Source organism: Cydia strobilella, chromosome 16, assembly GCF_947568885.1.
Source record: "Cydia strobilella chromosome 16, ilCydStro3.1, whole genome shotgun sequence".
NCBI classification, from domain to species: Eukaryota; Metazoa; Arthropoda; class Insecta; order Lepidoptera; family Tortricidae; genus Cydia; species Cydia strobilella.
Window position 1 is genome coordinate 10396534 of NC_086056.1, and position 14094 is coordinate 10410627.

The 14094-nt window shown below is 37.7% G+C and overlaps 1 protein-coding gene across 1 annotated transcript; it reads left to right on the forward strand.

The window, feature by feature from the left end:
* The first annotated feature begins 3384 nt into the window (after positions 1 to 3384).
* Positions 3385 to 4960, forward strand: LOC134748199 (testis-specific serine/threonine-protein kinase 2). Its single transcript, XM_063682913.1, has one exon. The coding sequence runs from the start codon at positions 3666 to 3668 to the stop codon at positions 4698 to 4700; it is 1035 nt and encodes a 344-aa protein (XP_063538983.1). The 5' UTR covers positions 3385 to 3665; the 3' UTR covers positions 4701 to 4960.
* The last annotated feature ends 9134 nt before the right edge of the window (positions 4961 to 14094 follow it).

Sequence of the window (14094 nt, forward strand, 5' to 3'; positions counted from 1 at the left end):
GTCAACTGTCAACATATGGTCAACATTATGGATGGTATAGAAAGGATGCCAATCTCTTATGGCAGAATTGTTGCAAAAGTGACCACTTTTAGCTTTAAATAATAGTTCCTAATCTCTCCGGTGGCGCTAGTTAGGCTCTGGGACATGAGTATAACATGAACCAACAAATAACCCGACCAAATTACGTAGGTTGTTTTGGTAGTATTTCGGTGTATGGTGGCGCCGCCTAATTACTGTTTTTTGATGGACACTTTTCATACATAGAGATTTGGCTCCTTTATATAGTCTCCATGGTCAACATCATAGATATGGAAGGTAGAGTCAGGGACCGGACAACCCTTTCCGCGATAAAACCCTTTCAATGGGCGACACTTAAACACGGCTAACACATTGAAAGACTTTCCCTTTTGAACTGCAAGCCCATTCATACCCTTACGTTTGACTAACCCTTACCGAAAAGCTAACCAAAAATAAGGCTAGCTCTTAATAAGGGTTACCCTTATCTTTAAGCGCTTTTTATAAAGGTTTCCCTTTGCGTGAAAGAGACAGGATTAGTATATATCTACGGTAGTGTATGAAAAGGAAAGAAAATACGTGCCTAGTCAAAGAACGCCGCCGTCGCCGCCGACGATCGCTCGGATTCGAAGTAATGTGTGCTTTATGAACAAGGTAGACGACTTAAATTAGCACGCTTATATGCTAAAAGGGAAGCCCTTTATAAGGCTAACCCTTATAAGCAATATCCAAGGTGTTGGTGAGCGGATGATAAGGGTTTTGTAAGGGTATTTGGGCTACCGATTACTCAAATGTGGTAGCTTTATATAAGGGTTTTTAAAAGCAAAACAAAGGGTTTCGTCTGGCAAAGGGTATGGTGAGTTAAGCCTTATGCAATACCCTTATAAAACCCCGATAAGGGATAGCGGGCCGGTCCCTGGGTAGAGTTAAGGAAATGAATCTTCATGTATCAAAAAGTGACCGTAAAAAACAGTAAATAGGCGGCGCCACCATACACTGAAGTACCTAAACCCGACACCTAGTATTTTATATAGATGTGCACCGTGAGGGACAGAACATACGCAATGCGACAAAATTAAAAACACCTTTTAACATTCCTGACAACATACCAGAAACAACCTACGTAATTTGGTCGGGTTATTTACTGTCCCTATCGGGATTTCAACTCTACATTATTATACCTCTATGGTTCATGTCATAGAGTCTCCTATATATTACAATACTCTTTGGTCTCAGAGCCTACCTAGCGCCACCGGAGAGATTAGGAACTATTATTTATAGCTGAAAGCGGTCACTTTTGCAATTTTGCAACAATTCTGCCATAAGAGATTGGCATCCTTTCTATAGGTACCATCCATAATCATAGAGTGAAATCTAGAAAATCCGTCACTTTAATGTTCCGGTACATCCAGTAATCCGGCGCTAAAATAGAGGTGCAATTGATCATTCTATGTCCAAGTTTACTATTCTATCTACGCTTACATTATCACACTGCCTTCTCTTAAAAGTGGCTATATAAAAACCAGATAATGAAATAATTTTTTTTTTGAACTTATTATTTTAATAAAAAATATTTATACGACATACCTACTTAAAAATATCAAAATACATATATGCAGATTTGCTCTAATTTCCAGTAATCCGAATTTTCCACTAATTCCTCTCTCTTGTGTCAGCGTGCGGCTTTTACGAGCGCTTTTACAACGCGCGTTAAAAAAGCCTTTGAATGACACAATGAATAAATGTGTATTTATTCACACGATGGCGGTGGCGCTTTTTAGCAAACGTTGCTGGATTTTCGACTTTAAGCGTTGATCGATGGTTGATCGTTACATCGAATTCAGCGTACGGACAACGCGCAACCTTGGTGCGGTGCGGTAGTCTGTTACGACTTTTAAAGATTGAAAAGCGCAAAAGGGAAGCCAAGCCATCACGCTCATATCACGCTATACTACTCTTTGCCATCAAGGGCCCTCCACACTCGTGCGCAAATCAAGGCGCGAAGCCGCGTAGTCTGGAGCGTACTTCACGTATATGTAAAAATAATAAGTGCAAAAGAGACAGGTAACATTTAAAAAGATTGTGCATGTTTGAATCTGGCTTGAGTATTATATTCTTTGATCTGGCTTATATAAATGTGCTAAACGTAGTTATTAGCGGAATGGAAAATATTATCACAAAATCCATTCAGGACGAGACACGTTGGATGACGTTGGGTGGTTATACCTGAATCAACCACGAATCAACATATTTTTGGTATATGCTTTAGAATATACTGTTGTAAAAGCAAATAAATAATTTAGGCAACCACATATTCTGAATTATATAAATCATAGCTTGGGTACGGTGACAGAGGCTATTTCCATACAATCCATAATGTTAAAGCGCAAAATCTTGCAAAATTGTATTGAGATGACTTCTGTCACCGTACCCATGCTGTTTGAAAAAAAGTACCTGTGGTAGTAGATAGTAAACTCTTTATTGTAGGTAAAAAACCGGCCAAGTGCGAGTCGGACTCGCGCACGAAGGGTTCCGTACTATTACGGAAAAAAACAGCAAAAAAATCACGTTTGTTGTATGGGAGCCCCACTTAAATATTTATATTATTCTTTTTTTAGTATTTGTTGTTATAGCGGCAACAGAAATACATCATCTGTGAAAATTTCAACTGTCTATCTATCACGGTTCATGAGATACAGCCTGGTGACAGACGGACAGCGGAGTCTTAGTAATAGGGTCCCGTTTTTACCCTTTGGGTACGGAACCCTAAAAATGGAAAGAAGTAAACAAATATAGAGTAACTATACAACAGAAACATATATATAGGCAAACTAATCAATTACATAACCATAGCTTCTTTAACCTCCCCTTGAGCGACGCATGAACGCCAAAGAGTAGTATAATACCTTCAAACCTTCAAGAAAAGAGCGTATTCCCATCTTAAAGGCCGGCAACGTACTTACAACCCGTCTGGTGTTGCGGGTGTCCATGGGCGGCGGTAATCGCTTACCATCAGGTGATCCGTCTGCTCGTTTGCCTCCTATTTCATAAAAAAATATATATATATACCTATATGTATATGAACGCACTGCGAAAGACTTGTCGTAAACACGAGTGATGGCAAATGATAAATTCGCGCTAGAACGCAGGCGGCGGCCAATCAGCCAGAAAAAAAAATTTTTGGTAAAATTTTTAATAAATAGGTAGGTATCATACAAAAATCTTAACTCAAAGCCCCAACAATTTTAACATAGCAATATTAGCAATTAACTCGGTTTAAAATTAATTATAACAAAATTGTAAATAAACCTTTTTACAATAAAAAGCGTCTGGTTTGAAAAAAGTCATTTTGATTTTAGAAACAAGAGAAAAAAGTTATACATGTAGCAAAACGTATTTTGTGATTTTTGCTAGTGGAAGCGTTATTTTTATCCAAATTTTTTGTGATGTCGTAATATTTGACTAAATCTTTGGCGTGGTTATATAATTATTTTTATTTATTTACTCTCTTTAATGAGAGGTGTGTCGAAAATTTGTATCAAGCGAAGAGCAAATATTTTGACAGGAGTGCCTAGAAACCTTGAGCATATCGTCAGCAGTGAGATGTCCAATGTATCCTAAACGGGTTAGGATAAAGTCGATAGAGCTCAATGGCTGAGCGCCTGAGCCCTCGAAGCTCTGAGGTAAATGCCCTAGAACAACGAGGCTACCTCATCGGGAAGAAGATCGGGCAGGGATCCTACGCCACCGTGCACCTAGCGCAGTATTGCGACGCGTCCAGTCCTAAGCGGATGCAACTGGCATGCAAAATATTCGACAAGGAGAAAGCGCCTCGTGATTTTTTAGAAAAATTCTTTCCTCGTGAACTCGACATCCTAACTAAAATCGAGAATCCACACATCATTCAAGTACACAGTATTTTGCAGCGAGGCCCGAGAGTGTTTATCTTTATGCGCTACGCCGACAACGGTGACTTGTTAGATTTTATAAAGCGTAATGGCGTCGTACCCGAAAACCAGGCTAAGTTGTGGTTCCGGCAGATGGCAAGTGGGCTCCAGTATCTACATAGCAAGAATATAGCGCATCGTGATCTAAAGTGTGAAAATATACTGTTGTCCAGGCGGTTCAATGTGAAACTGGCCGATTTCGGTTTCGCAAGATTTTGTACTGATGGAGACAATCGCCGCGTGCTCAGCCAGACTTATTGCGGCTCTGCCGCGTACGCGGCTCCAGAAGTGGTGAGTGGTACGCCTTACAATCCAAAGCTCGCCGACGTATGGTCCCTCGGAATAATTCTGTTCATCATGTTGAACGCGTCCATGCCTTTCGATGACTCCAACTTACGCAAATTATTGAAGGATCAGATGTCACGCAATTGGGTGTTCAGATCTAGGATACGGGACACAGTTTCGACGGCGTCCAAGTCCATTGTGCGTCATATTCTGGAGCCGGATATAACGCTGCGTTTGACGCTGGATCGGGTGTTGTCGCACGAGTGGACGCGCCCACGCAAGGACAGGAGCGGGAGTATGGTGGGGCGGCTGGTGCAGTCGGCGCCGACCGCGCCGCCCTGCAAGCGCGAGCATGAGGAAGCGGGCACGTCAGCTGGCGTGCGCGTCTCGGGCGACCACAGCGAGTCGAAGCGCGAGCGTCACGATGACATCAACGCGCGTTCTCGTAACTAGACCACCCATAGTTGAAAAGCCAACAGAACTTCTTGCCTTACCCTTTTAACCAACACAGTTATAGTTGGAAACTCCCTTACAGTAATAGTGCATAGTCCGGTCGAACTACCGCAAGAAAATGATCCTGCCCTTGTACACTTTTGGACGTAAAAATCGAAAATTTACATTTTTACCTTTATTTTGTTTCTTATTGACGATGTTATTGTCGTCAATAACGAAAATATTTGTTTTATTATTTGTATTAAAATATCCAAAACACATATCTTTGTTTCTAATTGTACCTATAGGTAGCACAATAGCAATATAATAACAAAAGGCATATTCTGATTGTACTAACAGGTTATGGATAATTTCAGTGTAAATATATTAATCACATTTAAAATCGGGTCTATCGCGAATTTATTTTGTTATCTTTATTTACCGACGTTTCGACACAGGTCTCACTGGTCGTGGTCGCGACTAAATAAATTCGCAATAGACCCGATTTAAATGTGATTAATATGTGTTCAAAACGCGAAAGTTTTAAATGTTAAATTCGTAACCTGTTCTTACAATCAGAATACGCCTCCAGGAGTCTCACTGTCACAAAACACACATCAGTTTAGGTTGTTTATGATAATGCAAAAAATGTATAAGTCAGCAATAAAAGCTACCGAAAATACCTATTGAAAAGGTACCTAATATAATTATTTGTTTTAGAACGGGGCAAAGCTGTTGTTTACCTCCTTCGAAAGATGCCAAAATATGATTCGAAAAGTGGAATCTTGAGCGTTGCTAGATTGAGGGAGGAGGATAGTATTAAAGTTTACATACCTACATATATTATTTATATAGATGATGCATCATCGGGTTTATGTTACGTTTTTGCACAGTTCGGTAGTATATACTATTATTTATTCTTTGACAGTTCGTCGTTCTCCTACCTGTTGAAGTTGTTCATGCAGTATCCTTTACGTATGTATATACCTACTAGAAAAGTTCTCAGCACGATCTGTAAACTACATATACTTACCTTTCAGCCAAAATATTAGATCAAAATCGGTTCATCCGTCTGGTCGCTACTACAATGCCTGTCCTCGGCTTCAGACTCTCCACAGACAGACAGTTAAATATATAGTAACCTAAGTATATGTAATAAATTCCTAGGTTAGTGGGCTATTTATAAAATACGTTACCATAAACCACCCAAAATTTCTAACTATTCTGGCTATCTTTATTTCTATTTGAATGATGCAAATTTTGAATAATTTGAGTTCTGAAGCAAAATATTTTAACGAAGGAGAGAAATAACTCAGATATACAAACACTGAACACACTATACACCAGACCCTACTCATAGTGTTGTGTTTCTGCCGGTGAGTAAGGTTGCCAGAGCTCAATGAGGGTGCGGAGTTTTAGGGTCGGCAACGCGCATGTAGCTACTCTGGAATTGCAGGCGTACACAGCCACGTACACAGGCTACAGAGACTGCTTAACATCTGGCGGGCCGTATGCTTATTTGACTATAGTTAGGAGGTTTTACGGTATCTAGTGTATCTAGGTACCTACTAATAAATCAACACTCCTCTTGTATTGTGGGTAAGTAAATATGGGAAATAAAAATAATAGCTAGTACAATGTTAAAAACGCTTTTAATTAACCCAAATAGTTAGTGTGTACGTGCCATACATCGGGGTTTTTGGTGCGGGAATGATTTTGTGTATTTACAACTTTGTTTATTGTAAAAACTATGAATTAAAAATAGGTTATAAGCTCTAAATGTGCTTAGAAATTTAATGTTAAAATAGTATCGGTTTTACAGTTTTTACCTATTTTTTGGCTAGTAAAAAATTTCCGCATCAAAAACCCCGATGTATGGTACGTACATTACATTCTTGTTGAAAGTCGACGTCAATGCTTACACTTTTGCACCTTAATATACAGGATGTTTTTTAATGACCTACAAATCCTACAATAATTTACAGGTGAATATGTAGGTTGTACTGAACAAATTTTATTATGGAATCAACCCAAAAATTGTCTGTTTCATACATTTTGGGTGGGAGAGTATTTTTTTTTGTGATTTCGATGCACTGTAACCGATAACCATTGCGCGTCCTTAAACTAGAAGGACGGTTAATCTGACCAAAATCTGCTTACGGATTATCGTTGTGGAGATCCTCGGGAGAAGTCTTTGTTAGTGGATGTCTTTCGGTCGATACGTAGCTGATGAAACTGATGCGATGAAATATAATTTTCACCTCAGCAGCTCGAACAAGCCTACTTTAGTCACTCCATGGAGTGAGGAAAGTGCGTCTTCCTCACTCCAGGAAGTGAAGAAAGTGCAACTTTCCTCACTCCAGGGAGTGAAACAAAGTAGCTTTTTAATTTAGTGAAGGCCATGAACTGCCACTTCATACTTTTTTTTCTCTGTATTATTCTGTGCAATTCGAAATACATTTTAACCTTATTGATGTTCTCACTACTGAGGTGAAAAATTATGTGTGCAACACGAGAGCAAAGTTATTTTACATCTCGTGTTTTTGAGTCCCTCGTTACGCTCAAGATTCTAACTTAGAATCTTTCGCTTTCTCGGGACTCAAAATAAACACTCGCAAGAAAAACCAACTTTCCTCTCTTGTTCCACAAATAACTATTTAACCATATTAATTAATCCTCTATTTCACCACTGTTGAGGGATACCCTGGAGGTGTCACTAGAGCGTATATAAAAGGGAACACCTTCGACTTGTATTTTGAATGTACTGAGTGTGATTTGCATGAAAGAGTATACGATAGAAACGGTGTTAGTGTTCTCATCATAATCTACTTTTGGAGGGCTGAGACTCCACACTGTTACTCTGACGTATGAGACCTGCATGCCCACTGGCACCTGGAAACATGTTAAAGTAGGTAAATGTGCTGTAAACATAGACATAGTATATACAAGTAGTTATAGACGCGCCACAGAGAGACCGGGGGTAAGAGAAAGAATATTCATATAAAATGTATATAACGCAATTTATCCGGTTTGCATGTCCAATGTCTTTCCTCTTTCACTCTTATAAATTTCGGTATTTCGCCATCGCCTCCTTGCTATAATGCCATAACCTGACCATGAAAAAATGACAAAGCATGGCAGTATTTTCTCTTTCCTCTTATAGGAATCGCAATACGACTATCTTTCTCTATCAAATAGTGTCAGGCCCTTTAATCACCGATTAGCGTCATCGAAAATGACGTGTCGGACGCCTCGGCCTCGGCGGTCTAGCGTGAGTTATCCTTTATCAGGCACCTATTAATATTATACACAGAGGGATATTAAATAAGAAACCCGTAATTTGATTTGTACATTTTCAAATACATGTTGAATTTTTAAATGGAGTATTGAGGGAGCTACCAGAATGTCGTGCTGTGATACGCAAAGATGGCCTAAAATCCCCTTACCGCATACGTAGCCATATATGTATATGGCGGATATGATATTCAACTCACAACAACAACAACAGCTATTAAAGTTCAAATTGAAACTATCTTTTTATTACATGCATTAAGAGGTTAAATAAAATAAAGTTGTTCAAGTGGATTATACTTACGGTAAACGAATAAAAATTGCGATATGAGAATATTTGAATAGTGCCCTCCTTTTCGTAAAATTTGGTAGCGTCCGCAAGCTGCTTATTACCTGAAAGACAAGACTGGTTAAAGGATGACTCACGTTAGACCGGGCCGTGTCCGGACCGGAGCTTCGGGCGCTTCGTTTTCTATGGAAAGCATCACGTGATCACCTGTCATGTCATAGAAAAGTAAGCGCCGGAAGCTCCGGCCCGGACACGGCCCGGTCTAACGTGAGTCATCCTTAACTCGTACCGTTATGATAATGCGTTGCTGGTAAAAATAATACATTCAATTATATAAAAAAAGCATTTAACCGATTTGCAAGACCGAAGTGAACCCTATAAGAACTCCGTGAACATCTTATTGTACGGAGCTATTAAAATATTTACGTAGTTTACGTGACTCATGTATAATAAGAGGTATTAAAATACGTGTGGGTTTACGAAGCGAGTTTCATAAAGATATCACACGAGTGTTTTAATGCCTAATTATGTGCAGTTACCTAATAGGTATATACCTACACTGCTTTATTTATACACACTTATCATAAGTTCTATGATGTGTTGACTTGTTGAGGAACCGTATGTTACGATCACAGTCACTTCTGAAAATATCGATACGTAACGGACAAAGTGCCAAAAATATGTCTTACACTAGTTGTGTATATATATACATGTTTTGGTACTTTGTCCGTATCAATATTTTTAGACGTGAACGTGACTAAAAAGTGCGATATACGGCGAATGATGTTGAAGGAATTGGTCCTTTTGCAGAGTTGGTCCTTTTGACTCATAGATTAATTAATTTAAGAAAGGGAGCCACTTACATTTTTGAAATAAAATTTTGACCTAAATGGGTGCCTCCTCTCCTATAACTTTGACCTAAAGTTTGGTTTAATTTTCGCGTACAAATAGCGCGCGGATAGGTACCTACTAAATTCATTTACACAGTATCCTTGATTACGATTAATTATCTATGGTAATGATTGAAATAAGAAACTTGACGCTTACCAAACTCGAAGTCCCATTGGATGCCAGTCACGAAATTCACAATTAACAGCAGACCCAGTACCGGTGTAAGCACATTTTTCGGTCCCATTTCTGGATGTTACTGGCTGAATGAAAACAACCGGCACAATATAAAGTCACGATTTCACGACGAATATTTATTTTGTTCCTGAATTATGGATGTTAGGTATCTACGTATTTAAATATGTATTTACCTATATATATATACGAGTAAATGTTTATATCGTCGCCTAGTAGATACCTACACCCACACTAGTATAAGATTTTTCTTAGTTTGAGATCTGTGTAAAATTGACCCTAAATATTTATTGTTTAAAAAAATAAAAACTGGCAAAATCGGAAAAATCTAAAAAGGCAAAATCGGAACTGAAACTCCACCTCTTTTTAAAATCGGTTAAATAATGTTAGATTTAAGGTAATCATAGTATTAAACAACGTGTAAATAAAATATTAATAAATATACTTACCAATACTTCAATGGTACTTTAGTAGGATGGGTGATGGGCGTGTAGAAAGTTTCATTAAAATGAGCTAGTAATTTATAGTCGGCTCTACAATTAAGTACCTTTCTATCATAATTACAAATAAACCATATTAAACACGCCATGACATTATACATATGTATTATCTTCCATATAAATCCATGAAAATTTTTAATTGCTGTGGTACCCTGGTAGCACAGTCAGGATAAAGACTTCCTGTCTGTCTGTTACCTCTTTATGCTTAAACCGCTGAACTAATTTAAAAGATGAAATTTGCATGGTATGGAGCTATGGAGATACTAGTTTTAGGCCAGGGGAAGGTAGGTTTGTAGGATAAGAACAGAGGAAGGAAGGAGTTTTTATCAATCATCACCAACTTTCCAGTGGCCGTAGCACGGTCGAGTTTTTATCACCTGTCACCATGCCTGTCACGTTCTAACAAGTATGTTAGTGCGAAAGTGACAGGCATAGTGACAGGCGATAAAAAGGGAACCATGCTGTCACCGCAGCACGCAGACGAAGTCGCGGGCTGAAGCTCGTTATTGTATATAGAGACCTATTTATTTTTGTAAATACTTATTCAGAGAACTTTTGGCGCATAGTCTGATGCGCTACTTTTGTTGCTGATTGTACCTTTAACCTTTATCTTGGCAAGTCTGAAAATACCTTAAATTTTAAAAAAAATAGTTTTTCGTCACCTATTGAGCATACTAGACTACTAAAAAATTAGGAGAAAAATCCAGGGTTTTCCAGTTTCGGGAAATTATATGTATCATATTTGATACAATGCGGATCCCTTGACAAATTAGATACCAACTTTTTAGAGGAAAAATGTGGATTTTAATAAAAATAAAACATGTAATGCAACAAAAATCATCATTTATTGGTAATAAAACTCATTCTAAGGCATCAGATGACTATTACACCCGTAAAAATAAATTATATCTATACGAATACCGAATACCTGATCTTATGGTGGAAATTTTTTATCCCATAGAGATTCAAAAAAACACGTCAACAAAAAAGTGTGTAAAATAGGAAAAGGAAACAACAGAGTCAACAAACTAAGAGTAAAAAAATTTTTTTTTACTTAGGGGGATTTTTTGCCATAAATATAATTTTCCTCGCTACGGTTTACGGCGTAGCAATAAGGCCACAACGTCTACGAATGTACAATTAAATATCATCTAGTAGGTACTAAAAAGCAAAGTTCAAAAATAATGCGAAAACTAATATGACATACTTGAAACATGTTAAGCCCCCCACAGGCCCACACCCCACAAAAAAATCACGTTAACCTATTTTGACGACAACTTGGCAAAGTAAGTATTAAGTGTAATACAACCTCTTTGACATTTAGGGTCGGTTGCACCAAACTGTTTGTCATCGTTAAAGAATTCGCTAAATTTTATTGTATGGAAAGTTTCATAATAAACCGCCGCGGCGCCGGGTTACGTTGATCAGTCTGTCAAGTGCGGATGGTGCAACTGGCACTTACCTACTTTTCTGAAGTTCATGTATCAAACATAACAGTTTCATGTAAAGATTCTGTGTATTACATGTTTTTGAATACGACCACTATGTAAATCTTTATGCACTAAATAAGTTAGTAAATGCATCTTTGATTATATTATCTTTAATTTATACGCTTCCGATCCGATACACGAATCTCTATACAATTAATTCCCAAAGTAACCTCTAACTAGGACTTTTAATCCAACTTTACTCGGTTATTTTTTATGTAACACTATAAACACAAAAAAAGAAACAATCTTAACTTAAATAGTAATTTTACCGCTTTCGAATTTCGATATTGTAAGGCAATGTTTTTAAAATAAATAAAAACCGAGAAAATTCGATCAAAATTGACACTTGGCGCGCATTGTCTTTCCCGTTCTTTCTTGCGAAATATGATAGTGATAGCGGCAAACCGATGGAACGGCCTTAAACTGGGTTACTAGTAGGTATTCGGCTCTAAAATTAAGTACCTTCCTATCATAATTACAAATAAACCGCATAAAATACGCCATGACACATTATATTTGTACTTACAAGTAGGTATGTAAACCGATAAATATGTTAATTACTTGGGTACCACTGTCAGGCTGAAGAATGGTACCTAATGGTAATATAATATAATAGTGTATAATAATGGGTACACTACATAGTTCCAAAAAATTTATTCCGAATTTTAGAATGTCGAATTTTAGCATTCCGATTTTTAAATGCTCGACCCATCAAAATACCGACTGTCGTAATTACGAATGATGAAAATCACGAAGATTTATATTTCCAAAAACCCAAAAAGCCGAATTTTGTAAATTTTAACTACATAATTCCGATTATAAAAATTCCGATGGTGGCAAAAACCGAATTTACCAATTACGATTTTTGAAATCACGAATTCCGAATTGCCATTATTCCGAAATTTTAAATTCCGAACCACATAATTCCGATTATAACAATTCCGACAGTGAAAAATGCCGAATTTAACATTTACGATTTTCTAAATCACGAATTCCGAATTGCCCTTATTCCGAATTGTCGTGATTCTTATTTTAAATATCCTAATTTTTTAATTTCCGAATAACGATATCCCGAATATATTATTAAAGTTCGTTTTCTTGAGGGTCGCAGTTCTAACCTACCCTAATCCACTTTTCTGGCAACAGTTCGTTTTCTTGGGGGTCGCAGTTCTGACCTAACCTTACCCACTTTTCTGGCAACAGTTCATTTTCTTGGGGGTCGCAGTTCTAACCTAACCTAACCCACTTCTGGCAACAGTTCGTTTTCTTGGGGGTCGCAGTTCTAACCTAACCTAACCCACTTCTAGCAACAGTTCGAGTTCGCAGGTTTGCAGTTCTGCCTAATTTATTTATGCTGAATTTTTATGCCAAAAATATTTGATGCCGAATTTAACATGATGCGGCACGACAGGCACCCGTAATAATTACTAAAACGTGAGTCTTCATTTGAATATCAAAGATTTCATTTTTCCGATTTTATAAAAAACGGAATTTCTGAATACCTGAATACCGAATTAATAAAGTAAAACGTGAGTCTTTATTTGAGTACCACGAATTTCATTTTTCCGACCTTACAAAAGACCGAATTTCTGAATATTTAATTTCCGATCGGATAATGAATTTTCGTAATTTAGGAATTCGGAAAAAATATTTTCGGAAAAGTGTAAAATCGGAACTTTAAGCTTTCGGTCAAGTGACAATCGGATTTTAAGTTTTCGGAAATAACACATTTGTGATTTTATTGCATCGTGTTTTTAAAAATCGTAATTTTGATATTTCGGACATAAAAAATCGGGATTATGAAAATCGTGGTTATAAAAATCGGAAAAACGTATTTCGGAATATTTGGGTGTTCCCTATAATAATAATAGTCGATCTATCATCACTGACAGGATTATTGTAGCCAATAAGCCTGACATTGTGATAATAGATCGATCGCAGCGCCGGGCCGTGCTCGTCGACATCACCATCCCCCATGATGAGAATCTCGTAAAAGCCGAGAAGGACAAGTCCAGTAAGTACCTAGACTTGGCTCACGAGATAACCGCCATGTGGGATGTTGATTCGACGATCATTGTCCCGATAGTCGTTTCAGCGAACGGTCTCATAGCGAAGAGTCTCGACCAACACCTTGAGAGACTCTCGCTAGGTGGTTGGATCAAGGGTCAGATGCAGAAGGCGGTGATCTTGGACACGGCGCGGATAGTCGGCCGGTTCCTTTCTCTGCGGCCCTGACCACCGGCAGCTCGGGCCCTGCCCCGCTGCTGGCGGCACCCTAGGTTAGGTTTTTTTATAATTTGTTTATATGTATTTTGTATTGTTTTGTAAGTGTTTTTACATTTTACTTTTATATGCATATTATAAAAAACCTAACGTACGAAAAAGAATAAATAAAGAGAATAATAATAGTGTGTTTATATTTAATATTATAATATGTAATACGTACCTGACAGGTACTACCTGTATAAAAAAAAGCAGCGGGCTTTATATAAGTAGATACAAAAGGTTAGGTATTTCTAATATAGCTGTACGTCTGTAAAAAATAACAGACAAAAAACAACATGCTATTGTAGTGTTTTAGGGTAAAACATATATAAAAAACAGTTTGTTCAAAGTTCTTACATACAACTAAAATACATATGTTCTTCTGCCAAATCACACAGTGGTTTGGAAGTGGAGTGGTGGTTTTTAAGTAGGGTGTCTGAAAAATATTACATGCTTTAATTATTAATGGAATAAATTTAAAAGAAAAACCATCACAA

Excerpts from the sequence above, each read along its gene's own strand:
- LOC134748199 (XM_063682913.1), top strand. The coding sequence starts at position 3,666 with ATGGCTGAGCGCCTGAGCCCTCGAAGCTCTGAGGTAAATGCCCTAGAA.